This window comes from Hylobates moloch, unplaced genomic scaffold (assembly GCF_009828535.3).
Source record: "Hylobates moloch isolate HMO894 unplaced genomic scaffold, HMol_V3 SCAFFOLD_15, whole genome shotgun sequence".
Taxonomy (NCBI): domain Eukaryota; kingdom Metazoa; phylum Chordata; class Mammalia; order Primates; family Hylobatidae; genus Hylobates; species Hylobates moloch.
The window spans coordinates 82,413,753-82,440,902 of NW_026652290.1; the positions used below are offsets into that span (position 1 = coordinate 82,413,753).

Consider the following 27,150-nt stretch of genomic DNA (forward strand, 5'->3'; position numbering starts at 1 on the left):
GATTCTCCTGCCTCAGCCTCCTGAGTAGCTGGGACTACAGGAATGTGCCGCCACACCCGGTTAATTTTTTTTGTATTTTTAGTACAGACAGGGTTTCACTGTGTTAGCCAGGATGGTCTCGATCTCCTGACCTCGTGATCCGCCCGCCTCGGCCTCCCAAAGTGCTGGGATTAGAAGCGTGAGCCACTATGCCTGGCCCATAAGGAAGTTTTTTAAAAAGTCTTGAAATGGAAAACATTTCCCTAACTGTATAGACAACAGAGTAGTCTGAAAACCACCTAAACAAAAGAAGAAATGAAACTCCTTAAGCTACAAAAATGCACCAAATGAGTCAACCATATTATACCTTAATGACAAAAAGAATTAAACAAAAACAGGAAATAAAATCTTTTATTTTGTTATCTTTAGGCATATCTTTACATCTTAACCTTGAATAATTTTCTACCATGGTGAAACTAATTCCTGTCAGGAACTGCAGTTTCACCCACATGAATTACCATTACTCTTTTTTTTTTGGAGACGGAGTCTCACACTGTCGCCCAGGCTGGAGTACAGTGGCACAATCTCAGCTCACCGCAACCTCCGCCTCCCAGGTTCATGCCATTCTCCTACCTCAGCCTCCTGAGTAGCTGTGACTACAGGCGCCCGCCACCACGCCCGGCTAATTTTTTGCATTTTTTTTTAGTAGAGACAGGGTTTCACTGTGTTAGCCAGGATGGTCTGGATCTCCTGACCTCGTGATCCGCCTGCCTCGGCCTCCCAAAGTGCTGGGATTACAGGCATGAGCCACCGCGCCCGGTACCACTACTGTTAAATGTAAAGCAAGTTTGGCTAGCCAACTATTTTTATAATGTTGCTAGGAAGATGCGCAAATCCCCATAATATGAAAATATGTGCGGCTTTAAAGACTCATAGAAGTCTTATAAACATGGACACGACGCAACACTGGCTCAGGAAAAACTTGCGGAAGGGAACTGGCATGAGGTACACTGAAAGGATATGGGACATTAGCCACCATCCTGAGTCCTGAGCTGTCACCACTAGCAAACAAAGTTAAAAAGGAGAGCAGCCACAACCATTCTCCACATTCCTAGGTGTCAAGAAAGGGGCAGAGTGAACTAAGGCTTCAGATGACCGTTTTCCAACTTCCTGTCTGGAAGGGACAACTGAAAATGCATGCCACTGGCACAACTCTAGAGAAGCCTCCAGTGGTACCCACTTCCCACGTATGTCAAGGCTTCTGTGTTAATGTGAAAGTCCTCCAGGGGGCCCAGTCAAAGCTACTGTTTTCTGCATGTCTTATGATTTGTAAGGGCTTTTATTCATTTAATCGCTACAAAAACCCTCAACACAGGAAGGGTAATAAGGTAGAAAGTATTAATGAGTCCCTTGTAAAGATGAATTAAGGCTCAACAACATTAATTTATCTGCCCCATAACGCCAAATTATACAAACATATAACAAAATGCAGTATATTTATCTTATCCAAAATAAATTTTAAGGAGATAAATAAAACATACAAAAGAAGCATTTAGAGGACAGGATACTAATCCAGTTACGTGACCTTAGACCTAACCAAGGACTCAACCAAAAAATACAGAGGGTTTAAACAGATTATGTATAAGGTCCTCACAGGTCTAAAATTCTGTGATTTGGAATGCTAAATGAATAATACTTTGGACTACCTAAATATAGAGGCAATATACTAAGGTAAAAGCAGTAGTTAGAAATAGAAGTAGTGGAGGCCAGGCGCGGTGGCTCACACCTGTAATCCGAGCACTTTGGGAGGCTGAGGCGGGTGGATCACGAGGTCAGGAGATGCAGACCATCCTGACTAACACAGTGAAACCCTATCTCTACTAAAAATACAAAAAATTAGCTGGGTGTGGTGGCAATAGTCCCAGCTACTCAGGAGGTTGAGGCAGGAGAATTGCTTGAATCCAGAAGGTGGAGGTTGCAGTGAGCCAAGATCATGCCACTGCACTCCAGCCTGGGCAACAGAGCGAGATTCTGTCTCAAAAAAAAAAAAAAAGAAAAGAAAAGAAATAAAAGTAGTAGCAAAAAGATCTGGAATTCAGTGAATGTACACTATACTTCAATAAAAAGATTTTTTTTAAAAAAGATAACTTGGCCAGGTGCAGTGGCTCATGCCTGTAATCCTAACACTTTGAGAGGCTAAAGTGGGCAGATCGCTTCACCCCAGGAGTTCAAGACCAGCCTGGGCAACGTGGCAAAACCCTGTCTCTACAAAAGGATACAAAAATTAACCAGACACGATGGTGCGCAACTGTAGTCCCAGCTACTCAGGAGGCTGAAGCAGGAGGATCAGTTGAGGCTGGGAGGCAGAGGTTGCAGTAAGCTGAGATGGTGCCACTACACTCCAGCCTGGGCAACAGAGCAAGACCCCATCTCAAAAAAAAAAGATAACAGGTGGGTTAGGTGGCTCACGCCTGTAATCCCAGCACTTTGGAAGGCTGAGGCGGGCAGATCACGAGGTCAGGAGTTTGAGACCAGCCTGGCCAACATGGTGAAACCCTGTCTCTACTAAAAATGCAAAAATTAGCCAGGCGTGGTAATGCACGCCTGTAATCCCAGTAACTCAGGAGGCTGAGGCAGGAGAATCGCTTGAATCCAGGAGGTGGGGGTTGCAGTGAGCCAAGATCATGCCACTGCACTCCAGCCTGGCCAACAGAGCAAGACTCCATCTCAAAAACAGAAAAAAAAAAAAAAAAAGATAACTTGTCAGCCAGGTGCAGTGGCTCACACCTGTAATCCCAACACCTTGGGAGGATTAGGCAGTAGGATCACGTGAAACCAGTACTTTGAGACCAGCCTGGGCAACACAGTGAGACCCCATTTCTACAAAAAAAAGATAATAATAATTTTTTAAAAAGATGGCCGGGTGTAGTGGCTCACGCCTGTAATCCCAATTCTTTGAGAGGCCAAAGCGGGCAGATTGCCTGAACTCAGGATTTCGAAACCAGCCTGGGCAACAAGGTGAAACTCCGTCTCCACTAAAATACAAAAAAAAATTATTCGCCGGGCAATGCAGCATGCACCTGTTTTCCCAGCTACTCAGGAGGCTGAGGGAAGAGAATTGCTTGAACCCAGGAGGCAGAGGTTGCAGTGAGCCAAGATCGCACCACTGCACTCCAGCCTGGGCAACAGAGTGAGACTCTGTCTCCAAAAAAAAAAAAGAAAAAAAAAGATAACTTGTGGAAAATTTTAGATTAGCTACTTCAAGTATAAAAATGATTTTCATTCTGTAAGTCCACAAACAGCAAAAAAAAAAAAAATTAAGGATTTTCAATCAACTAGTCACATGAAAATATACAACATGAGCCTGTATTCTTCCAGACCACAGATTAAGCCACACAATTACAGAAGTAAAGCTAACACAAGGCTTTCTAAAAAGCTTAAGAATATCTAATTGCTGGAATGCCTCATTTAATGATCAATAAGCAATGTGACATCAATTTTAAAGTATTAATATAGTACTTGCTTTGTTCACAAAAAATATAAACCATTAACATTCAGAAGACCAGATCAATAAGAATATGTATATCATAAAACATAATTAACTTGTCAAATAATAAACCTTTGTAATATTTACAATTGATAATAATCTGGTTAATGAGACACAAACTTGCCATAACTGCCAATTAGAAAATGTCACTTACAAAAATAAAAACTCCATAAAATACCAAGAGAAAAATGTCCTTTTAAATGAAAGTTGATTACTTTAATGCTGTGATAAAAAATAGATTTTATGCCAACTCCAATAAAGGGGTAACAGCTGGCTAGAAAGGACCAAGTGTGCCCCAGGGCAGAGTAAGGACTCAGTATCTTGGTTGGGCCCTGGCTGCAAAAGGAGAGTAAAAGGCTTACTGAGGTCTATGTACCTACACACTTCATAGACTAAGAAACAAAAAGCCATGGGCTATGTTCTCAAAATGTAAAATGTTATAAGAAAATACAACACACATCTTAAAAATCAACTTTGTTTAGCTTTATTCCTAATAAAATTTGTGACTGAAGTACAAAATTAGAAATAAGAAAAAGTTTTTCAAATGCCAGGATGACCTTTTATTATTCTTTTATTTTCCCTTCTGTCTTTAGTATTTCTCTTGGAAGTATTAAGATTTCAAGAAATGGGCAGAATGAATCACAGACAAATGCTTTCAGAAACTTAGATGAGGACATATATAATGTAAGATGGACTTAACTTACATGTAAAATAAAATGGACTTACATGTAAAAGCATTCAGAGTAAGTGTCTGGTATTCTGTGTTAGCTCCTACTATTATTGTTACATCATTATTATAACTTTTTACTAAGTCATAAGTTACTAAGTAAAAAGTTACAATAATAATTTTTAAAGTTTTTCCCAGTCCTATGTGATCTGAAAAAAAAAAAAAAAAAAAATATATATATATATATATATATACACGCAAATACCGTTTACTCAAACATGAGAAGGTAGAGGACAAGGAAAGAAGAAAATCTAAGTGAAATGTATTTCCTTGTTCTAATAGGAGAAGTAGTCACGGAAAAATGTAAGGTTAAACACGTCAGTTTACAATTAGGAATATCTGCTTTACTTCCTTTATTGGAGTAACTAAAGGTTTCTTTTATTTTTTTCCTTCTACAAATTAATTTAGCAAAAGTTAAACTCAAAATAGGCAAAAAATATAAACAGTTCACAGAAAAGGACATACATGTGGCCTTTTAAAAATATAAACAGATGCAGGGCGCGGTGGCTCACGTCTGTAATCCCAGCACTTTGGGAGGCCGAGGCGGGCGGATCATGAGGTCAGGAGATTGAGACCATCCTGGCTAATACGGTGAAACCCCATCTCTACTAAAAACACAAAAAAATTAGCCGGGCGTGGTGGCGGGCGCCTGTAGTCACAGCTACTGGAGAGGCTGAGGCAGGAGAATGGCGTGAACCCGGGAGGTGGAGCTTGCAGTGAGCTGAGATCGTGCCACTGGACTCCAGCCTGGGCAACAGAGCGAGACTCCGTCTCAAAAAAAAAAAAAAAAATGAAGCTCCTGTTTAGTCTTACTACCTTGGTTTTGAATAAGAATAGATAACTATGGCCCGGTACGGTGGCTCACACCTGTAATCCCAGCACTTTGGGAGGCCGAAGCAGGCAGATCACGAGGTCAGGAGAGTGAGAATGTCCTGGCTAACATGGTGAAACCCCATCTCTACTAAAAAATAAATAAATAAATAAATAAATAAATAGCCAGGCAAGTGGCAGGCTCCTGTAGTCGCAGCTACTCGGGAGGCTGAGGCAGGAGAATGGCGTGAACCCGGGAGGTGGAGCTTGCAGTGAGCTGAGATCAGGCCACTGGACTCCAGCCTGGGTGACAGAGCGAGACTCCATCTCAAAAAAAAAATATATATATATACACATATATATATTTTATATAATATATAAAATATATATTAGTATATAAAATTTAAAATTAGTATATATATTTAGTGTACAAAAGTATACACATATATTATATATACATATATGTATATATACATATATAATATATAAGTATATAAAATTAAAAATTAGTATATATATTTAGTATATAAAAATATACACATATATATACATATATATATACACATATATATATAAAAAGATGTTCCACTTCAGTCATAAGAAATTTAAGATACAATCCCACCAAGGCACCATTTTTAATCTCTAAGATCAGTAAAGATTAAAAAATTTAATCCTAGGCCTGGTGCGGTGGCTCACACCTGTAATCCCAGCACTTTGGGAGTCCGAGTGGGGTGGATCACCTGAGGTCAGGAGTTCGAGACCAGCCTGGCCAACATGGTGAAACCCTGTCTCTACTAAAAACACAAAAAATTAGCCGGGCATGGTGGTGCACACCTGTAATTCCAGCTACTCAGGAGGCTGAGGCTTAAGAATTGCTTGAGGCTGGGAGGCAAAGGTTGCTATGAGCTGAGATCATGCCACTGCACTCCAGCCCGGGTGACAAAAGAAGACTCCATCTCAAAAAAAAAAAAAAAAAAACTTCATCCTATACTGGTAAAAATGGAAGGGAATGGGCACTCATTCATTGCTGGTAGGTGTAAATTGGAACAATATCTGAGGCGATTAATTTGGTAATATCTGTCAAAATCACAATGCATATAACCATTTATTTTTTATAGAGATGGGGTCTTGCTATATTGCCCAGGCTGCTGAAATGCAGTGGCTATTCACAGGTTCCATTGTAGTGTACACAGCAAAACTCCGTCTCAGTAAATAAATAAATAAAGACTCCATCTCAATAAATACATAAAGATAGACGCCATAGCCCTCCGAGTACTAAATGACATATATAGTCACACACCACATAACATTTAAGTCAACAGCAAACCACACATATGAACAACGGTCCCTTAAGGTTATAATGAAGCTGAAAAACTCCAACTGCCCAGTGACACTATAGTGGTAATGTCATGGCACAAAGCATTACTCACATGTCTGTGATGATACTGGTATAAACAAACCTAATGTACTGCCCATCAAATAAATGTATAGCACATACAATTATGTACAGTACTAACACTTGACATAGATAATGACTATGTTACTGATTTATGTATTTATTATACTATACTTTTTTTTTTGACACAGAGTCTCGCTCTGTCACCCAGGCTGGAGTGCAGTAGCACGATGGTCAGGCTGGTCTCAACCTCCTGACCTCAAGTGATCCGCCCACCTCAGCCTCCCAAAGGGCTGAGATTACAGGTGTGAGCCACTGCACCTGGCCAATATACTATATGTTTTATTGTTGTTTTAATTTTACTTAATTGGGAGGCCGAGGCGGGTTGATCACTTGAGGCTAGGAGTTCGACACCAGCCTGGCCAACATGGCGAAACATGAAAAATACAACAGACAAACCAACCAACCAACCCAGTGACAACAAAACAGGTCTACCCTGGAGTCATACTCTAATTTTCTATTTTCCTCCCTTTCTGATCCTTTATCCCACTTTCTTTTTCTTCCTTCTCCTTCTTCTTTATCAAATAGAGGATTGAGTTATTATCATTGATCCATACAAAGTCCTTCTCTCATTTATCTTCTTTAATTCCCACCCCTCATTTCTATACCCCGTCTTCCCATGTGCAACCTTCCTAATATGTTTGATATGCATCTTTTTGTTTGTATGTATTTTTAGAAAATGTTAATTGTTTTGTGTACAAAAAAATTAATAAAAAAAGAGAAAAAAAAATTTATTTAATTTTTTTTTTTTTGAGACAGAGCCTTGCTCTGTTGCCAAGGCTGGAATGCAGTGACATGACCTCGGCTCACTGCAACCACCACCTCCTGGGTTCAAGCTATTCTCCTGCCTCAGCCTCCCAAGTAGCTGCGATTACAGGCCCATGCCACCACACCCAGCTAACTCTTGTATTTTTTAGTAGAGACAGGGTTTCACTATGTTGGCCAGGCTGGTCTCGAACTCCTGACCTCAACTGATCCCCCCACTTCAGCCTCCCCAAGTGGTGGGATTACAGGCGTGAGCCACTGCACCTGGCCAAATGAATTTTTCTTAATAGGAAAAAAACTTAAGGCCAGGCGCGGTGGCTCATGCCTGTAATCCCAGCACTTTGGGAGGCCGAGGTGGGCAGATCACGAGGTCGGATATAGAGACCATCCTGGCCAACATGGTGAAACCCCGTCTCTACTAAAAATACAAAAATTAGCTGGGCGTGGTGGTGTGCACCTGTAATCCCAGCTACTTGGGAGGCTGAGGCAGGAGAATTGCTTGAACCCGGAAGGCGGAGATTGCAGTGAGCTGAGATCGCGCCACTGCACTCCAGCCTGCGCCACTGAGCGAAACTCCGTTTCAAAAAAATAAAAATAAAAAATAAAATAAAAAGAAAAAAAGCAGCCGGGCGCGGTGGCTCACGCCTGTAATCCCAGCACTTTGGGAGGCCGAGGCGGGTGGATCACAAGGTCAGGAGATCGAGACCATCTTTGCTAACAATGGTGAAACCCCGTTTCTACTAAAAATACAAAAAATTAGCCGGGCGCGGAGGCGGGCGCCTGTAGTCCCAGCTACTCGGGAGGCTGAGGCAGGAGAATGGCGTGAACCCGGGAGGCGGAGGTTGCAGTGAGCCGAGATTGCACCACTGCACTCCAGCCTGGGCAACAGAGCAAGACTCTGTCTCAAAAAAAAAAAAAAAAAAGAAAAAAAGCTTATAGAATCAGGATATGATGAAAGAAAGTATTTTTGTATAGCCATTCAATGTGTTTGTGTTTTAAGTTGTTATTACAAGAGTCAAAAAGCTAAACAAAATTAAAACGTTTATGAAGTTAAAAAGTTACAATAAATTGGGTTAATTTATTATTGAAGGAAAATGTTTCCATAAATTTAGTGTTGCCTAAGTGTGCGGTGTTTACTAAGTCTACAGTGGTGTACAGTATGTACTAGGCCTTCACATTCTACCACCACTCACTCACTAACTCACTTCGAGGCCTGGAATCTCCATTCATGGTAAGTGCCCTACACAGGTATATCACTTTTTATCCTCTCTACTGTATTTTTACTGTACTTGTTCTATGTTTAAATATGTTTAGATACACAAATACCCAAAATTGGGTAACACCTGCATACAGTATTCAATACAGTAACATGTGTACAGATTTGTACCCTAAGAACAACAGGCTATACCACATAGCCTAGGTGTGTAACAGGCTATACCATCTAGGTTTGTGTAAGTACATTCTATGATGTCCACACATAGACAAAATCGCCTAATGACACATCTCTCAGAATATATCCTTGCCACAAAGCAATCATGGCTATGCTCTGCAGACTGCTCGACAGCAAACGATGAAAAATACCCTAATCCTCTACCAGTACACAGTGGTCAAATTACAGTACATCAAAGTGTGGAATAACACATAGTCATGAAAATTGGAACACAGTTTTAAAAAAAGCAAACAGGTGGGCAGATCACTTGAGGTCAGGAGTTCGAGAGCAGTTGGGCCAGTGTGGTGAAACCCTGTCTCTACTAAAAATACAAAAATTAGCCAGGCGTGGTGGTGCACACCTGTAGTCCCAGCTACTCAAGAGGCTGAGGTGGGAGAAGTGCTTCAACTCAGGAGGCGGGGGTTGCAGTGAGCCGAAATCGCACCATTGCACTCCAGCCTGGGTGACAGAGTGAACGAGACTCCATCTCAAAAAAAAAAAAAAAAAGCAAACATGAAAAAAAGCAAGCCCAGTTTCTCAGTCCATTTTGTGTTGCTATAAAAGAATACTTGAGGCTGGGTAATCTACAAAGCAAAAAGGTTTATTTGGCTCACAATTCTAATGGCTGTAAAGTTTATGACTGGGCATCTGCATCTGATGAGGGAATCAGGCTGCTTTCAGTCATGGCAGAAGGTGAACGGGAACCAGTATGCAGCGATCACATGGCAAGAAAGGAAGCAAGGTTGGAGGTGTACTGGTTCTTTTTAAAAACCGGCTCTCGGCTGGGCGCCGTGGCTCAAGCCTGTAATCCCAGCACTTTGGGAGGCAGAGGCGGGAGGATCACGAGGTCAGGAGATCGAGACCATCCTGGCTAACACGGTGAAACCCCGTCTCTACTAAAAATACAAAAAATTAGCCAAACATGTTGGCGGGCGCCCGTAGTCCCAGCTACTCAGGAGGCTGAGGCAGGAGAATGGCGTGAACCCAGGAGGCGGAGCTTGCAGTGAGCCGAGATCGCACCACCGCACTCCAGCCTGGGGGACAGAGCAAGACTCCATCTCAAAAAAAAAAAAAAAAAAAAAACCAGCTCTCTAGGGAACTAACAAAGTGAGAAGTCACGTCTACTCCAGGGAGGGCATTAATTTAATCCATTCAAGAGGAATCTTCTCCCATGACCCAACCATTTCCCATTAGGCCCCACCTCCAACACTGGGGATCAAATCTCAACACGAGTTTGGAGGGCACAACATCCAAACCATGGCACGCAGGAAAAGGGCTATAGTGTACCCAAAGTCTTCAAAAGATGAACCTGTCTCTTGGGTGTATAAGAAGACATTCTAAGGGGTACACAGAAACATAGGTTTAAGATCAACACTCACATGCTCCTACTGATCTGCCTGAGAACTAGCACAAGCTCAAGGCATCAGATTGATCTCTTCTCATCTCCACTTCTCACAACTGCCCTTCTCTTATATACAGGCATCTCCTCTGAACCACCCTAAATCTTACTGCAGAACTTGGGTGAAACATGGAGAGTAAAAACCTCCAAGATACCAAACAAAGGGACCATTGGTGACAAAAGAGAAATACAATACAGGTCTCTGAGAAGTCTCTAACCCAGATATCAAAAAGTTTCACAGTAGGGTTTTGTGTCCTATACATACTTCAGCCTGGGCAACATGGTGAAACTTGCCTCTACTAAAAATACAAAAATTAGCCAGGCATGGTGGCATATATACCTGTAATCCCAACTACTCCAGAAGCTGAGGTGGGAGAATCGTTTGAACCTGGGAGGCAGAGGTTGCAGTGAGCCAAGATGGCACCACTGCACTCCAGCCTGGGTGAAAGAGCAAGACTCCGTCTCAAAGAAACAAAAATCCAAAAAGAGGTGGTTACCTTACAGATGTACAGTACTCATTTATTAAAATTGGAAAAAAGGAGTCAGACTTTCTGGCAGAAAGTCAGTGTTATTTATTTAGCTGCCTGGTTTGTCAGGGAAGACTGGCTTTGCCATTAAGGTTATTGGTGTTAATTTTCCACAACTAAACAAATTAAATCCACAGTTCCAACAATTAGTTGAAAATATATTTAAATAGTTTATAATTATATTAAAATTTGCATCATGTATTTAAATACATATTTAAGCATGTACATGATCTAAGAGTTAAACATTTACCGGACATAAATTTAAAATACAAAGGTATATTTTAATGAACATTACTTCATTACTTCAACTTTCCCAAACCTTTGAGTATACTGGTTGAAATAAGGTGCCTATGATAGTTTCATGTGTCAAACTATCTAAACTATAGTACCTAGTTATTCAATCAAAATCTGATTTAGATATTGTTATGAAAATATTTTGTAGATATGAGTAACATCAGCTGACTTGAAGTTAAGAAGACTGGCCTCCATAATCAGGGTGGGCCTCATCCAATCAGTAAAAGGCCCTAAGTGCAAAACTAAGGCTTCCCTGAAGAAGAAATGTCTACCTAACAGACAGCCCCCCTGTGGATTTCAGACTTGCCTAGCCAGCCCCAGCAATTATGCAAGCCAGTTCCTTGCAAAAAAAAAAATCTCTTTATATGTATATAAACCTGTTGAAAATTTTATATAGCATATATATATTTATAATACATACATGTATATACATGCATACATATGTGTCTGTATATTTATACACATATATAATCTCCATCTGGTTCTCTTTCTCAGGTAAAACACTAATTGATACACCTATAGGGATAGGTGAATAGTAAGAAGTATAATTAATAATCTTTTGTTAGGTCTCAGTAAAACCTTTTTACTTTGCTTCTCAGAAAATGAGAATGCAAAGGGCCCTAATGACTTGTTAAAAAACCTAAATCTCTTCTATGTCTGCTGGTTTCAAATTATCTGCTTCTAGCAAAACTGAAAGAGGACCTAATTGAATTGTCAGCTGCTAAATCATTGAAAATCCTTTATTGTCAACGACTGCTACATGCTTTTTCAAACACAGTTGAGAAGAACAAAGAACTAAGACCCTTATAAGCTCTAAGGGCAGAGATTTCGGTAGCTTTGTTCACCACTCATCACCAGTACTTAGTAGAATGTCCAGTACATAGCAGGAGCTCAAAATACATTTGGTAAATGAATACATAAGTAAAACTCCACCATTCTGATCTACTTACTTACATGTAAAAATTTTGTTAGAATCTACATGCATATAAATCAAACACGAGGAACAGAATGAAAGCTAAACCTGTCTCATTCTAGCAATGAGGTATATTATTTCAAGGATTCATTAAGCTAATTGGAGTGAGAGGAAGCCCCACTAAGCTTAATATTTCCTATGAAAATGTCACACTTTTAGTTTTACTAATTATCAAAAATTTTACAATGTATACTATTATTATAAAAATCCAAAGAAAAGGCCGGGCGCGGTGGCTCAAGCCTGTAGTCCCAGCACTTTGGGAGGCCGAGGCGGGCGGATTACGAGGTCAGGAGATCGAGACCATCCTGGCTAACACGGTGAAACCCCGTCTCTACTAAAAATACAAAAAATTAGCCGGGCGCGGTGGCGGGGCGCCTGTAGTCCCAGCTACTCGGGAGGCTGAGGCAGGAGAATGGCGTGAACCCGGGAGGCAGAGCTTGCAGTGAGCCGAGACGCGCCACTCCCCCGCAGCAGGGGGAAAAAAAAAAAACCCCCTCAAAAAAAAAAAAAAAAAAAAAAAAAAAAAATCCAAAGAAAAATGTTAAGACTCTGAGCCTTATGAACTCATAATGTAAATAGTTTTACATTTTAATTTACATATGCATTTCTGTTGCAGTGACTCATAAGATGATTAATACAATTTGCAAGCATAAAAAACATTAGGTTAGTACACCAGGCACACCTGTAACCCCAGCACCTTAGGAAGCCAAGGTGGGCAGATCACTTGAGGCCAGGAATTCAAGACCAATCTGGCCAACATAGCAAAAACCCATCTCTACAAAAAATGCAAAAATTAGCTGGGTGTGGTGGGGCACGCCTGTGATCCCAGCCACTAGGGTGGCTGAAGCAGGAGAATCACTTGAATCCCTACCTTGAGGCAGAGGTTTCATGAGCTGAGACTGTGTCACTGCACTCCAGCCTGGGTGACAGAGTCAGACTGTCTCAAAAAAACAAATAAATGCCGGGCGCGGTGGCTCACACTTGTAATCCCAGCACTTTGGGAGGCCGAGGCGGGCGGATCACGAGGTCAGGAGATCGAGACCACGGTGAAACCCAGTCTCTACTAAAAATACAAAAAAAAATTAGCCAGGCGTGGTGGCGGGCGCCTGTAGTCCCAGCTGAGGCAGGAGAATGGCGTGAACCCGGGAGGCGGAGCTTGCAGTGAGCCGAGATCGCGCCACTGCACTCCAGCCTGGGCGACAGGGCGAGACTCCGTCTCAAAAAAAAAAAAAAAAAAACAAATAAATGAATAAATAAAGGAAGGGAAAATCAAGAGAAAAAAAACAGAGAAAACATTCTAATCTGCTACCATTTTTGAAAAAAAAAATGTTGCAGAGGAAAGAACGTGTGTATACATTTTTGTATGTATTTTCTTTCATACACAAGAATTCTCACTGGAAAAGACCCCAGAAGCTAGTAATAATAATGACTTGTCGGGGAGAACTGGGTTTTAAGGGGTCCTGATATAGGGAGTTTTTACACTGAATACATTTTTGTATCTTTTAAATGTTTGCTCATTCAAATGTTAACTTATATTTTGGGAGGTAGGGTCTTGTTCTGTTACTCAGGCTGGAGTGCAGTGGCGCAATCATGGCTTACTGCAGCCTCAACCTCCAGCGATCTGTATTAATGTTTTATTTTTTATTTTACTTTTTTTTTTTTTGAGATAGAGTCTCACTGTGTCACCCAGGCTGGAGTGCAGTGACACTATCTTGGCTCACTGCAACCTCCGCCTCCTGGGTTCAAGGCATTCTCCTGCCTCAGCCTCCTGAGTAGCTAGGATAACAGGCGCCTGCCACCATGCCTGACTAATTTTTGCATTTTTATTTTTTTTTGAGATGGAGTCTCGCTCTGTCACCAGGCTGGAGTGCAGTGGCACGATCTCAGCTCACTGCAACCTCCACCTCCCGGGTTCAAGCTATTCTCTTGCCTCAGTCTCCTGAGTAGCTGGGACTACAGGCACATGCCACCATACCCAGCTAATTTTTGTATTTTTAGTAGATACGGGGTTCCACCATGTTGGCCAGGATGGTCTTGATCTTCTGACCTCATGATCCGCCCACCTCAGCCTCCCAAAGTGCTGGCATTACAGGCGTGAGCCACCATGCCCAGCCAATTTTTGTATTTTTCCTAGAGATGGATTTTTGCCATATTGGTCCTGGCCTCAAGTGATCTACCCATCTCGGGCCCCCAAAGTGCTGGAAGCCAAAGTGCTGGGAGCCACGGTGCCCAGCCAACGTGTGTGTGTGTGTGTGTGTGTGTGTGTGTTTTCCTTCCTTGTACCGGTTTTTTGAAATTTCCTTTTTTTTTTTTTTTTTTTTTTCCACTTTTAGATATGAGGTCTCGCTGTGTTGCCCAGGCTAGTCTCCAACTCCTGGACTCAAGTGGTCCTCCTGCCTTGGCCTCCAAAAGCGCTTGGATTACAGGTGTAAGCCACTGCCCCTGGCCTAAATTTTCTTTTTTTTTTTTTTTTGAGACAGAGTTTCGCTCCTGTTGCCCAGGCTGGAGCGCAATGGTACAATCTCAGCTCACTACAACCTCCACCTTCTGGGTTCAAGCAATTCTGCCTCAGCCTCCCAAGCAGCTGGAATTACAGGCGTGTGCTGCCATGCCCAGTTAATTTTGCATTCTTAGTAGACACAGGGTTTCACCATGTTGGTCAGGCCAAACTCCTGACCTCCAGTGATCCACCTGCCTCAGCCTCCCAAAGTGCTGGGATTAGAGGCATGAGACACTGCTCCTGGCCCTAAATTTTCTTTTTATTTGTCAGGAAGTTATTCATCTTGTTTATAATTTTTGTTTTTTTAAAGAGACACAGGTATCACTCTATTGCCCAGGCTGGAATGCAATTGCTCAATCATAGCTCATTCCAACCTTGAAATACCGGACTCAAGTGATTCTCCTATCTCACCCTCCTTTGTAGGTAGAACTGTAATTATATATAACCAAATAAATAAAATAAAATACAGGATGGGGCTGCGCAAAGTGGCTCATGCCTCTAATCCGAGCACTTTGGGAGGCCAAGGCAGGTGGATCACTTGAAGTCAGAAGTTCGAGACCATCCTGGCCAACACGGCGAAATCCGGTCTCTACAAAAATACAAAAATTAACCAGGCGTGGTGGCGTGCACCTGTAGTTCCAGCTACTCAGAAGGCTGAGGCAGGCGAATCACTTGAACCCATGAGGCGGAGGTTGCAGTGAGCCGAGATTGCACCACTGCACTCCAGCCTGGGCGACAGAGTGAGAATGTCTCAAAAAAAAAAAAAAAAAAAGAAAGAAAGAAAAAAAGAATCATTTGGTCTTTCATATTGTTACTGAACTCAACTTACAATGTTTTTCTTTTTAATAATTTCCCCTTTTCAGCCAGGCACGGTGGCTCACGCCTGTAATCCCAGCACTTTGGGAGGCCGAGGTGGGCAGATCACCTGAGGTTGGGAGTTCGAGACCAGCCTGACCAATATGGAGAAACCCCACCTCTACTAAAAACACAAAACTAGCCAGTTGTGGTGGCACATGCCTGTAATCCCAGCTGCTCGGGAGGCTGAGGCAGGGAATTGGTTGAACCCAGGAGGCGGAGGTTGCGGTGAGACGGCGATCGCGCCATTGCACTCCAGCCTGGGCAAGAAGAGCGAAACTCCGTCTCAAAAAAATAATAATTATTATTATTTGATTATCATGTAATCAAAGCTACTCGGGAGGCTGAGACAGGAGAATCACCTGAATACAGGAGGTGGAGGTTGCAGTGAGCCGAGATTGTGCCACTGCACTCAAGCCTAGGCGACAAGGCGAAACTCTGTCTCAAAAAAAAAAAAAAAAAAAAAATCTTATCGCTTCTGGACTTACTTTCTAGGTCTCTTGATCCATTTTGTTTCCCCCAAGAGAAAGGGTCTCCCTTTGTCACCCAGGGTGGAGTGCGAACACACCCAGGATGTGGCGCGAACACAGCTCACTGCAGCCTCAATCTCCTGGGCTCAAGCAATCCTCCTGCCTCAGTCTCCTGAGTAACTGGGATCAGAGCTGTGTGCCACCACACCCAGCTAATCTTTTCTTTTTGTTGTTGTTGAAATGGGGTATTCCTGTGCTGTGCAGGCTGTTATCTAATTCCTGGGCTCATGTAATCATCCTGCCTCAGCCTCCCAAAGTGCTGGGTTTATGTAATTTTTTATTCAACTATGGGCAACAGAGCGAGACTCCATCCCAAAAAATAAAAATAAAATACACTGAAGTCTCCAACTTACTATTAAATGGTTCAGAAAATAATATATGTATGTTTGCATTATACATAGAATGATAAGGCCAATAGGGCAAAATGTTAGCAACCCTTGAATCTGAGTAAATGACATGGAGAGTTCCTTACACACTTGGACACTTTAAGTTTGAAAGACGTTATGACCTTTTAGAAGTAAGTACTGAAATATTTACAGATAAAAAGGTAAGGCTTTTTTGACATGCTTCAAAATAATGGGCTAGCGAGTAGGGGTCTAGATGAATCACAATTGATCATGTGTGGATTACTGTTAATACACAGTGATGGAAACACCAGGCATATTGTATTCTTCTCTGCTTGTACATGATGAAAGTTTTCTGTAATAAAAAGTTTGTTTTTTTTTTAAGAGTCCGTAAGCTGGGCACAGTGGCTCACACCTGTAATCCAGCACTTTGGGAGGCAGAGGTGGGCAGATCACCTGAGGTAGGGAGTTCGAGACCAGTCTGACCAATACCAATACAAAGAAACCCCGTCTCTACTAAAAATATAAAATTAGTCGGGCATGGTGGCGCATGCCTGTACTTCCAACTACTCAGGGGGCTGAGGCAGAAGAATCGCTTGAACCTGGGAGGTGGAGGTTACGCTGAGCTGAGATCACATGCCACTGCACTCCAGCCTGGGCAACAAGAGCAAAACTCCATCTCAAAAAAAAAAAAAAAAGAGTCCATAACGGCCAGGCGCAGTGGCTCACACCTGTAATCATGGCACTTTGGGAGGCCAAGGCAGGAGGATCACTTGAGAGCCCAGGAGTTGGAGACCAGCCTGGCCAACATGGCAAAACCCCATCTCCACTAAAAATACAAAAATTAGCCAGGCGTGGAGGCATGCGCCTGTACTCTCAGCTATTCGGGAGGCTGAGGCATGAGAATTGCTTGAACCAGGGAGGCTGCAGTGAGACATGATTGTGCCACTGCACTCCAGCCTGGGCAATAGAGGAAGACTCTATCTCAAAAAATAAAAAAGAGCCCATAATGAGAAGAGTTTTTTAAATGGAAAAACTAAAGTTCAGGAAAATTAAGTGGCATCCACACTCAGGACTCCACTTTTGAACTCATTCTAATAACACTTTCTCCATTAATCCTCCCCTAAAAAACTCCTCATAAAACATGAATTCTTCAGACAACTTTATGTGCTCTCTGCACCTCATGTTTTAGTCAATACCAACAGAAATACAGTAAGATACATCTAACTCCACCATTCCCGGATATATAGTTGCCTTTCAAAGTAACATCAACAAATAATGTACATAGAAGTAATCCTTCTAAACAGATAAATATACATAGAAGTAATCCACCCACAGGGATAATCTACAAATTGCTGGGTAGGTAGAAAACAAACCATCTGACATTTATTACACACCCATTGTGAGTTGTTCCTTATGTCATAATCCTCACATCAACATGGGTGTCATTTTTCTCTCTGTTTTTTGGTGGTAAAATATATCTATAACATAAAATGAAGTAATTTCTCTACTCTCTATTTTACAGATGAGAAAAAATAGAAATCACTACGAAGTTATGAAACTTTCCTATGTCAAGCAGTAAAACAGCCAACCAGAATCTGAACCCAGGTCTTTCTTTAAAATGCGTGGTGAGGGTGGGAAGCAGCAGGGGAAAAAATGAAAGAAAAAATGCGTGATGGCTACTACATCATTTGCTTGATGCTAAGTTCCTTTAAATTTATTTTCTGTGGCCGGGCGCGGTGGCTCACGCTTGTAATCCCAGCACTTTGGGAGGCCGAGGTGGGCGGATCACGAGGTCAGGAGATCGAGACCACGGTGAAACCCCGTCTCTACTAAAAATACAAAAAATTAGCCGGGCGTGGTGGCGGGCGCCTGTAGTCCCAGCTACTCGGAGAGGCTGAGGCAGGAGAATGGCGTGAACCCAGGAGGAGGAGCTTGCAGTGAGTCGAGATTGAGCCACTCCACTCCAGCCTGGGTGAAAAAGCGAGACTCCGTCTCAAAAAAAAAAATAAAATAAAATAAAAAATAAATTTATTTTCTACGAGTTAATACCAACAGGCTAATCAATTATGAAGAAATTAATTTTCTACATACCCAATCCTAAAATAGACAGGACCAAGATGCTGTCATGCTGAGACTCTCCAGTCAGCAGATGCTCTACCAACAGTGAGCAGACCCCCTAAAAATCATTTCCTCTCACTACTTTTGCAGCAATAATTTTTTTTAAAATAGAGTCAGAGTCTTGCTAAGTTGGCCAGGCTGATCTCGAACTCCTACCCTCAAGCAATCCTCCCAACTTGGTCTCCCTAAATGGTGAGATTACAAGCGTGAGCCACCACTCCTGGCCAAGATACTGCTTTTTGGAATAACATACTAATCAGGTATTTTGGTTATAGCAAAAATCTATAAATTTAATATATTAAAGTATATATGCAAACTTGTTTGGATTTTATTCACCATTTACAACATAAACTTTAAAAAGGTAAAATATCTCAGGCCAGGCGCAGTGGCTAACGCTTGTAATCCCAGCACTTTGGGAGGCCAAGGCAGGCAGATCACGAGGTCAGGAGATCGAGACCATCCTGGCTAACGTGGTGAAACCCCATCTCTACTGAAAATACAAAAAAATTAGCCGGGCGTGGTGGCGGGCGCCTGTAGTCCCAGCTTCTCGGGAGGCTGAGGCAGGAGAATGGTGTGAACCTGGGAGGCAGAGCTTGCAGTGAGCCGAGATGGCGCCACTGCACTCCAGCCTGGGCGACACAGCAAGACTCTGTCTCAAAAAAAAAAGATAAAATATCTCATATTGCCGACCACGGTGGCTCATGCCTGTAATCCCAGCATTTTGAAAGGCAGAGGCGGGCAGATCACCTGAGGTTGGGAGTTTGAGACCAGCCTATCCCGTCCCTACTAAAAATACAAAATTAGCCAGGCATAGTGGCACATGCCTGTAATCCCAGCTACTCGGGAGGCTGAGGCAGGAGAATCGCTTGAAGCTGGGAAGCAGAGGTTACAGTGAGCTGAGATCATGTCATTGCACTGTAATCCCAGCACTTTGGGAGGCTGAAGTGGGCAGATCATGAGGTCAGGAGTTCCAGACCAGCCTGACCAACATGGTGAAACCCTGTCTCTGCTAAAAATACAAAAATTAGCTGGGTGTGGTGGCGCCCACCTCTAATCCCAGCTACCCAGGAGGCTGAGGCAGGAGAATCACTTGAACCCAGAAGGCGGAGGTTGCAGTGAGCCAAGATGGCACCACTGCACCCCAGCCTGGGTGACAGAGCAAGACTCAACCTCAAAATAAATAAATAAATAAATAAAATTAATAAAATAATAAAACCTGCACATCCTGCACATGTACCCCTAAACTGAAAAGATTGGGGGGGGAAAATGTGGCTGGGCATGGTGGCTCACACCAATAATCCCAGCACTTTGGAAAGCCGAGGCAGGAGGATCACTTGAGCCCAAGAGTTCCAGACCAGCCTGAGAAACATAGGGAGACTCTATCTCTGTAATACGTTTTTTTAAAAATTAGCTTGGTGTCATGGTGCACACCTGTGGACCCAGCTACTCTGGAGGCTGAGGTGAGGGTATTGCTTGAGCCTGGGACGTCGAGGCTGCAGTGAGCCATGATTGCGCCACTGCACTCTCCAGCCTGGGCAACAGAGCAAGATCTAGTCCCCTCGCCAAAAAAACTAAGTATTATTCAGTTGTTTTAGCGGTGAGAAAACATCCTCCAAAACAGTGAAGTATAAATTTCCTCCTATCTGTATCCTCACAAAACCACCAATGGGCCAGGCCCAGTAGCTCATGCACTTTGAGTAGCTCTTTGAGATGCCAAGGTGAGAGATTACTTGAAGCCTAGGGTTCAAGACCAGCCTGGGCAACATAGCAAGACTCCATCTCTATTCAAAGGAAAAATCCACCACTGAAAACAGGAGATGGCAAGACACTGCCCAGATCCTTTGCTAAAGCCTATTTACAAAGGCTTCTATGTCAACACTTTCACCAATTAATGAATGTGATGCAACCTAAAAAACCATATACTAGGCCAGGCCTGGTCGCTCACACCTGTAATCCCAGTACTTTGCAAGGATGAAGCAGGAGATTTTGAGGCTGCAGTGAGCCATGATCACACCACTGCACTCCAGCCTCGGTGACAGAGCAAACTTTGTCTCCGAAAAAAAAAAAAAAAAATATATATATATATATATATATAAAATTACATACACATATATATACACATATACACTAAAACCAAACACCAGTGTTTGGTTTCAGTTAGTATCACTTATTTTACTCCCATCAAAACTACAAGGAAGATACATGGACAAGCAAAAGGCTTCAGGTAAGAAAAAGCATGTTTCCACCTCATCATAAAAAACACAAAACTTAAACATTTTTTTAATCAGAAAAAAACAACTTACTAGCATGCTTATCTGCGAGCATTATAAGTGTGTTGGAAATATCACGTCGTCTATAAAAGCATACTACTTTTGCTTCCACGTTGCCACTTGCAGTCTAAGAGATAAGAAAAATAAAAGTCATTTGTACTGAATATTAGAGTCAAATAATTTATAAAACGAAACTAGATACAGCACAATTATATGATCATGCTCATTAACACTGGTGCCAACCACAACTGCAGGATAACCACAGAGCTAAAAAATTCAAATAAGGATGAGCAACATTTGTTCTGCTTCCAAGCACAACTGGAATGTCAAACATATAATAACATTGGCATTAATTAAACTAAACTGATTAGACTGCGTTAATGATTAAAGCCAGACATAGTTAACACTGATTAGCTTTAAGAAACTAATCCCCCCACTGCTTCAATTAACTAGCCTTAAAAAAAAAAAAAAGAAAGAAAGAAAGAAAAAGAAACTAATCCCCCCAATTTTTAAAGCCACAACTGACGGAAATAATTTATTTCAGTCATTTAAACACACCCCGTCCAAACCCATTCCCAGAAAGCACTAGCTAAGTGTAAAATCACCAAGCCCTCCCCTAAGTATCCCATGTTCCATGGACAGTGAAGCTCTGCAGGTGGGAAGCAGCCATCATGCAGAACAGACCAGGTGACCTGGAAAAGCATTCTCTAGCCCAAGGAAGTCTACAAATCTCTAAGAGTCAATATTCTAAGCAGTACTTAGTTTACCTTCACATCTGAAAGTATTAAAAACCTTGAGTTATGAACACTGAAACTCTCATTTCTTTTTGGCTACAGTCTACCATGCAATCAATATTCAGTTAGGTTCTTCCAAAGTATGATGGCTTAAAAAAAAAAAAAGTTATGCTGTCATTTACTGCAGCTGGGGCCCAGGCTCCTGCTCTCCTATTCTCTAGAATCCTGAGAACTCTCAAGAAGGTCAATCACTCATTACAAAGTTCCCTGTAAAAACACATAGATTATAATAAAATGCTATTGTGATTTCCATTTTCAAACAAATGTGAGAACAAATTTTCAGAAATTTCTCTGGCCTTACAGATATACTCAAATACAAAGAAGAATATAAGTGCTGCAGTAAATTTGTCAATTTTATGAAGTTCAGCAGCAGTATTTTAGATTAAGAAATAGTCCTGTGGAAACAGTGCCCCTTAAAACTGAAATCATATTAAATTTCTAACCAAAGTGCTTCTATATTTCATAATATTGTGATCAAATACATTCTCCAGAAGTAATGATCCAGCAATCTGCTAAATGAACAGGCCAAGATTTCCATGTAAATAAAATAAAATCTATCAATGACTTCAAATATAAGCTCTTAGTCATTTCTGTCTTTTTGAGATATGCCTTGAAACTGTTGCCTTGGATTTTCAATGTGATTTTTGTCTCTTCTTGAGACATTAAAAATCCAGGCTGGGTGCGGTGGCTCACGCCTGTAATCCCAACACTTTGGGAGTCCAAGGTGGGCAGATCACAAGGTCAGGAGTTCTAGACCAGCCTGGCCAACATAGTAAAACCCCGTCTCTACTAAAAATACAAAAATTAGCCGGGTGTGGTGGCACACACCTGTAGTCCCAGCTACTCGGGAGGCTGAGGCAGGAGAATCGCTTGAACCTGGGAGGTGGAGGTTGCAGTGAGCCAGGCTGCTCTCCAGCCTGGGTGAGAGTGACAATCCGTCTCAAAAAAAAAAAAAAATCCAAATCAACAGTTTCAAGGCGTATTTTTTTCTGCCTCACTAGTGAGTTCCTCCAATAGGGATGCTATACAAAGCTAATTAAATTCTTATTTAAACCTGCTTATGGGGCGGGGAGCATAGTTCAAAATAAATAGTCTCTTCTTGACCATGCACTCACTTGGCTACTAGGTAGCTTACAGCTACCATATTCCTCTTCCCCTCTATAAACACACCCTCTCCAGCATTCTTCTGAAGCATGGTTACTCATGGGTCTACAGCCCAGTGTCAGTCTGCAACTGTTAATGGCATTTAATGAAATAAGTACAGGGTTTGAGACTAAGGGCATGACAGCAATTAAGAGTTCATTTATATATATTTTTTTGTTGTTGTTGTTTGTTTGTTTTGTTTTTTATTTTTTGTTTTTAGATGGAGTACCGTTCTGTTGCCAGGCTTGAGTGCAGTGGCACAATCTCGGCTCACTGCAACCTCCGACTCCCTGGTTCAAGTGATCCCCCTGCTCCAGCCTCCCAAGTAGCCTTTTTTTCCTAGCTTATCAATCAGAACAAAGTAAGTATTTTCAGTTTAGAGGCGGTTTTGTTTTGGTTTTTTTGTTTGTTTGTTGAGATGGAGTTTCACTGTTGCCCAGGCTGGAGTGCGATGGCATGATCTCAGCTCACTGCAACTTCCGCCTCATGGGTTCAAGCGTTTCTCCTGCCTCAGCCTCCCGAGTAGCTGGGATTACAGGCATGCGCCACCACGCCCAGCTAATTTTGTACTTTTAGTAGAGACAGGGTTTCACCACATTGGCCAGGCTGGTCTCAAACTTCTCTAAGGAGATCCACCCACTTCAGCCTCCCAAAGTCCTGGGATTACAAGGCATGAGCCACCGCATTTGGCCTTGTTTTGGTTTTTTTCAGAGATGGTGGGTCTTATTATGTTGCACAGGCTGGTCTCAAACCCACAGGCTCAAGCAATCCTCCTGCCTCAGCCTCTCGAGCAGCTGGGACTACAGGCCTGAGCCACCATGCCTGTCTTCAAGTATTTTTAAATCATTATTTGGATTTTCCCATCATGTTAACTTTCCCTACCTAGCCAATTTCACCTCTGATCTTCCCAGGGCCTTTATCTAGAACACTCCTGTGGCCTCTCTTCCCATGGTTCCCTCTTCCTCATCCTTTAGGCCTCAACTTCAATGTCCTGTCCCACCCTACCTAAAGGAAATGACCTGTCATTCTCTATGTCAAGGTTCTTGCCTTCTTAGAAGTTAATACAATTCACTACTATTACTATTTTCTTTATGCCCGTCAACTTGTCTTTCCGGGTGTCTCCCTCATGAGAATGTAGACTCTGTATGGATAGAGACCATGTCCATCTTGTTCACATTCTATCTCTGAGCCTAGCATAGTGCCTGGTACATAACAGGTACTCAATAATATTTGCTTAATGAATTATCTAAAATAAGGTGTCTTTTTCACATCCCTTCAGAAATAAAGACCCTATGTAAATATTTCAATTAGCCATTCAAACTACCATTTTGTGAAATTACAAAGAATCCCATCTCTCACAACACAACCCCAGCCCCAGGGACTCACTATTACATAGATGACTCTGTGCTGACAACAGGTAGGGGGAGGGAGGAGGTGAGGATGGAGGAGGGGGACATTTCAGAAGTGAATGGCAATGAAAGGATAAAGGAGCGTGAAATAATCTATGTTCACCTAGATGTGCAACCCAATCATTTAGCTACTATGTGCCTCAAGACAACAAGGCATGATTTAGCTACCTTAAGGTGTAAGGTTCTGTGAGGCTCAAAAGGGTAACAAATGTGAATCCTGGGTTAGGTTTCCAGAGCACCATGCTGTGACATTTCTTTTTTTTTTTTTTTTGGAGACGTAGTCTCGCGCTCTCACCCAGGCTGGAGTGCAGTGGCGCGATCTCGGCTCGCTGCAAGCTCCGCCTCCCGGGTTCACGCCATTCTCCTGCCTCAGCCTCTCCGAGTAGCTGGGACTACAGGCGCCCGCCACCACGCTCGGCTAATTTTTTGTATTTTTAGTAGAGACGGGGTTTCACCATGGTCTCGATCTCCTGATCTCGTGATCCGCCCGCCTCGGCCTCCCAAAGTGCTGGGATTACAAGCATGAGCCACCGCGCCCGGCCGACATTTGTAAACTTAGCACAGCTACAATTTTACTTTTACTTGTGGGACTATATGGTTGATGTCTGTCTCCACTAGACCTGTTTTTTATCACCCTTGCATTCTCACTGTCTAAAAGTACCTGGCTGGTAGAAGGTCCTCAATATTATTTGTAAAATGAATGAATCAAAGCAGTTTGTAAATAGTAAAGCTATGTACGTATAAGCATTAACATCAGACATTTCAGAAATTAATTAATTCAACAAGTATTTAGTGAATGCCTTTAACTATGTGCCAGCCACTAATCTAAGGCACTCAGCATGTATAACTGGACAAAACAGAAAAGATCACTACAGCTGACACTCTAGGAAGACAGGTAATGAAAATAAACACAGTAAGTATATTTGGAGGTGATAAATGATATGGAAAAAAGAGCAAGGGGTGAGGGGTAGGATGGACACTAACAGTCCTCCTAACATGGCTGCAGGGAGAAACAGCCAAGAGCCCACTGTGCTTTGTGCCAAATAAGCAAGGCAGCGCTCTCACCTGCTTTCAGCGAAAGTGGAGGTCAGAGAGGGGCAGTGACAGCCAAAGAATATAGGGTCTCATAGGTCAAGATTTCTATTTCAATCTAATTAACTTTCTAATTAAACTGATATGGTAAATAGTTTGGAGTTGCCTCAATTCTTATGCCTTACATCAATAACATAAAAGATCAGAATCACATGCCAACAGTTCCCATCCACATACTGATCTAAACTTGAGGCCATTCTCTTCATTTGGTGGTCTCAAAGACTAAATAATTTTTTTTTTAATGCAAAGGCAGCCAGCCTGTAATCCCAGTGCTTTGAGAGACCAAGATGGGGGATTGCTTGAGGCCAGGAGTTCTAGATCAGCCTGGGCAACATAGTGAGACTCCATCTCTACAAAAAATTTAAACATTAGGCCGGGTGCAGTGGTTCACACCTGTAATCCCAGCACTTTGGGAGGCCAAGGCGGGTGGATCACTTGATGTCAGGAGTTCAAGACCAGCCTGGCCAACGTGGTGAAACCCCATCTTCACTAAAAATACAAAAAAATTAGCTGGGTGTGTTGGCGGGCACCTGTAATCCCAGCTACTTGGGAGGCTGAGGGAGGAGAATCACTTGAACCTGGGAGGAGGAGGTTGCAGTGAGCCAGGATCTATGCTACTGCACTCCAGCCTGCGTGACAACTAACATAGGCAAATGCAGTAGCACAGTTATTTTGAGAAAAGGAGGCCGGGCATGGTGGCTCATGCCCGTAATCCCAGCACTTTGGGAGGCCGAGGTGGTGGATCACCTGAGGTCGGGAGTTTGAGACTAGCCTGAACAACATGGAGAAACCTCGTCTCTGCTAAAAATTAGCCGGGCATGGTGGTGCATGCCTGTAATCCCAGCTGCTCAGGAGGCTGAGGCAGGAGAACCGCTTGAACCCAGGAGGCAGAGGTTGTGGTGAGAGGAGATTGCACCATTGTACTCCAGCCTGGGCAAGAACAGCAAAACTCCATCTCAAAAAAAAAAAAAAAAAAGCCAGGCGCGGTGGCTCACGCCTGTAATCCTAGCACTTTGAGAGGCCGAGGCAGGCAGATCACGAGGTCAGGAGATCAAGACCATCCTGGCTAACATGGTGAAACCCCATCTCTACTAATAAATAAATAGATAAATAAATAAATAAATAATTAGCCAGGCGTAGTGGCAGACTCCTGTAGTCCCAGCTACTCAGGAGGCTGAGGCAGGAGAATGGCGTGAACCCAGGAGGCGGAGCTTGCAGTGAGCTGAGATCGTGCCACTGCACTCTAGCCTGGGCGACAGAGCGAGACTCCGTCTCAAAAAAAAAAAAAAAAGAAAGAAAAGAAAGAAAATGCCGGCACGGTGGCTCACGCCTGTAATCTCAGCACTTTGGAAGGCCAAGGCGGGTGGACCACCTGAGGTCAGGAGTTTGAGACCAGCCTGGCCAACATGGTGAAACCCTACCTCTACTAAAAATACAAAAATTAGCCAGGCATGGTATTGGGTGCCTGTAATCCCAGCTACTCGGGAGGCTGAGGCAGAAGAATTGCTTGAACCCAGGAGACAGAGGTTGCAGTGACCGGAGATCATGCCATTGTACTCCAGCCTGGGCAACAGAGCAAGAATTCATAGCAACAACAACAAAAAAATTAACCAGGTATGGTGGTACATGCCTGTAGTCTCAGCTACTTAAGAAGCTGAGGCAGGAGGATTGCTTTGAGTCCAAGAGTTCAAGCTTACAGTGAGCTATAATCATACCAATGAACTCCAGCCTGGGTGACAGAGTGAGACCCTGTCTCCCTTCTCTGGAATAAAATAAAAATAATGCAAATTCCCTGGGATATTCCCAAAACAAACCAAGGTCTCAAGGCTCTTCAAACTAGGAATGTCCTAGGTCAGGCTTGCCTTCCCAAGACAAAACAGAACACGTTAGCAGATGGCATTTTGAGGGTAAGGTATTAGCCAGACAGACTCTATTTTAACACTATGAAGTCTCATAGTCACTAAGATTTTAACACTATGAAGTCTCATAAACCACACAACCCTCAGAGAAGTCTGGAGGAAAACAAAGCATCATTAGAAAATTGGAGGAAAACAAAACATCATTAGAAAATCTATGGTCCATGCAGCTTGACTGCTTTCTGGTGCCTCCATTATAAACCCTGGCCAGGCGCAGTGGCTCACACCTGTAATCCCAGCACTTTGGGAGGCTGGGGCAGGTGGATCACC

The 27,150-nt window shown here is 42.7% G+C and overlaps 1 protein-coding gene across 8 annotated transcripts in view; it reads right to left on the bottom strand.

Annotated features, from left to right (window-relative positions):
* Positions 1–27,150, bottom strand: part of MTA3 (metastasis associated 1 family member 3) — a 176,568-nt gene that overhangs the window by 144,283 nt on the left and 5,135 nt on the right. For all 8 annotated transcript variants that reach the window (XR_009209970.1, XM_032178785.2, XM_032178783.2 and 5 more), the window contains exon 3: positions 20,560–20,653. Coding sequence is in view for 7 of the 8 variants with exons in the window: in XM_032178785.2 (XP_032034676.1) it covers positions 20,560–20,653 (94 nt within the window). In the remaining variant the exon portion in view is untranslated. The remainder of the gene's footprint in view (positions 1–20,559; positions 20,654–27,150) is intronic.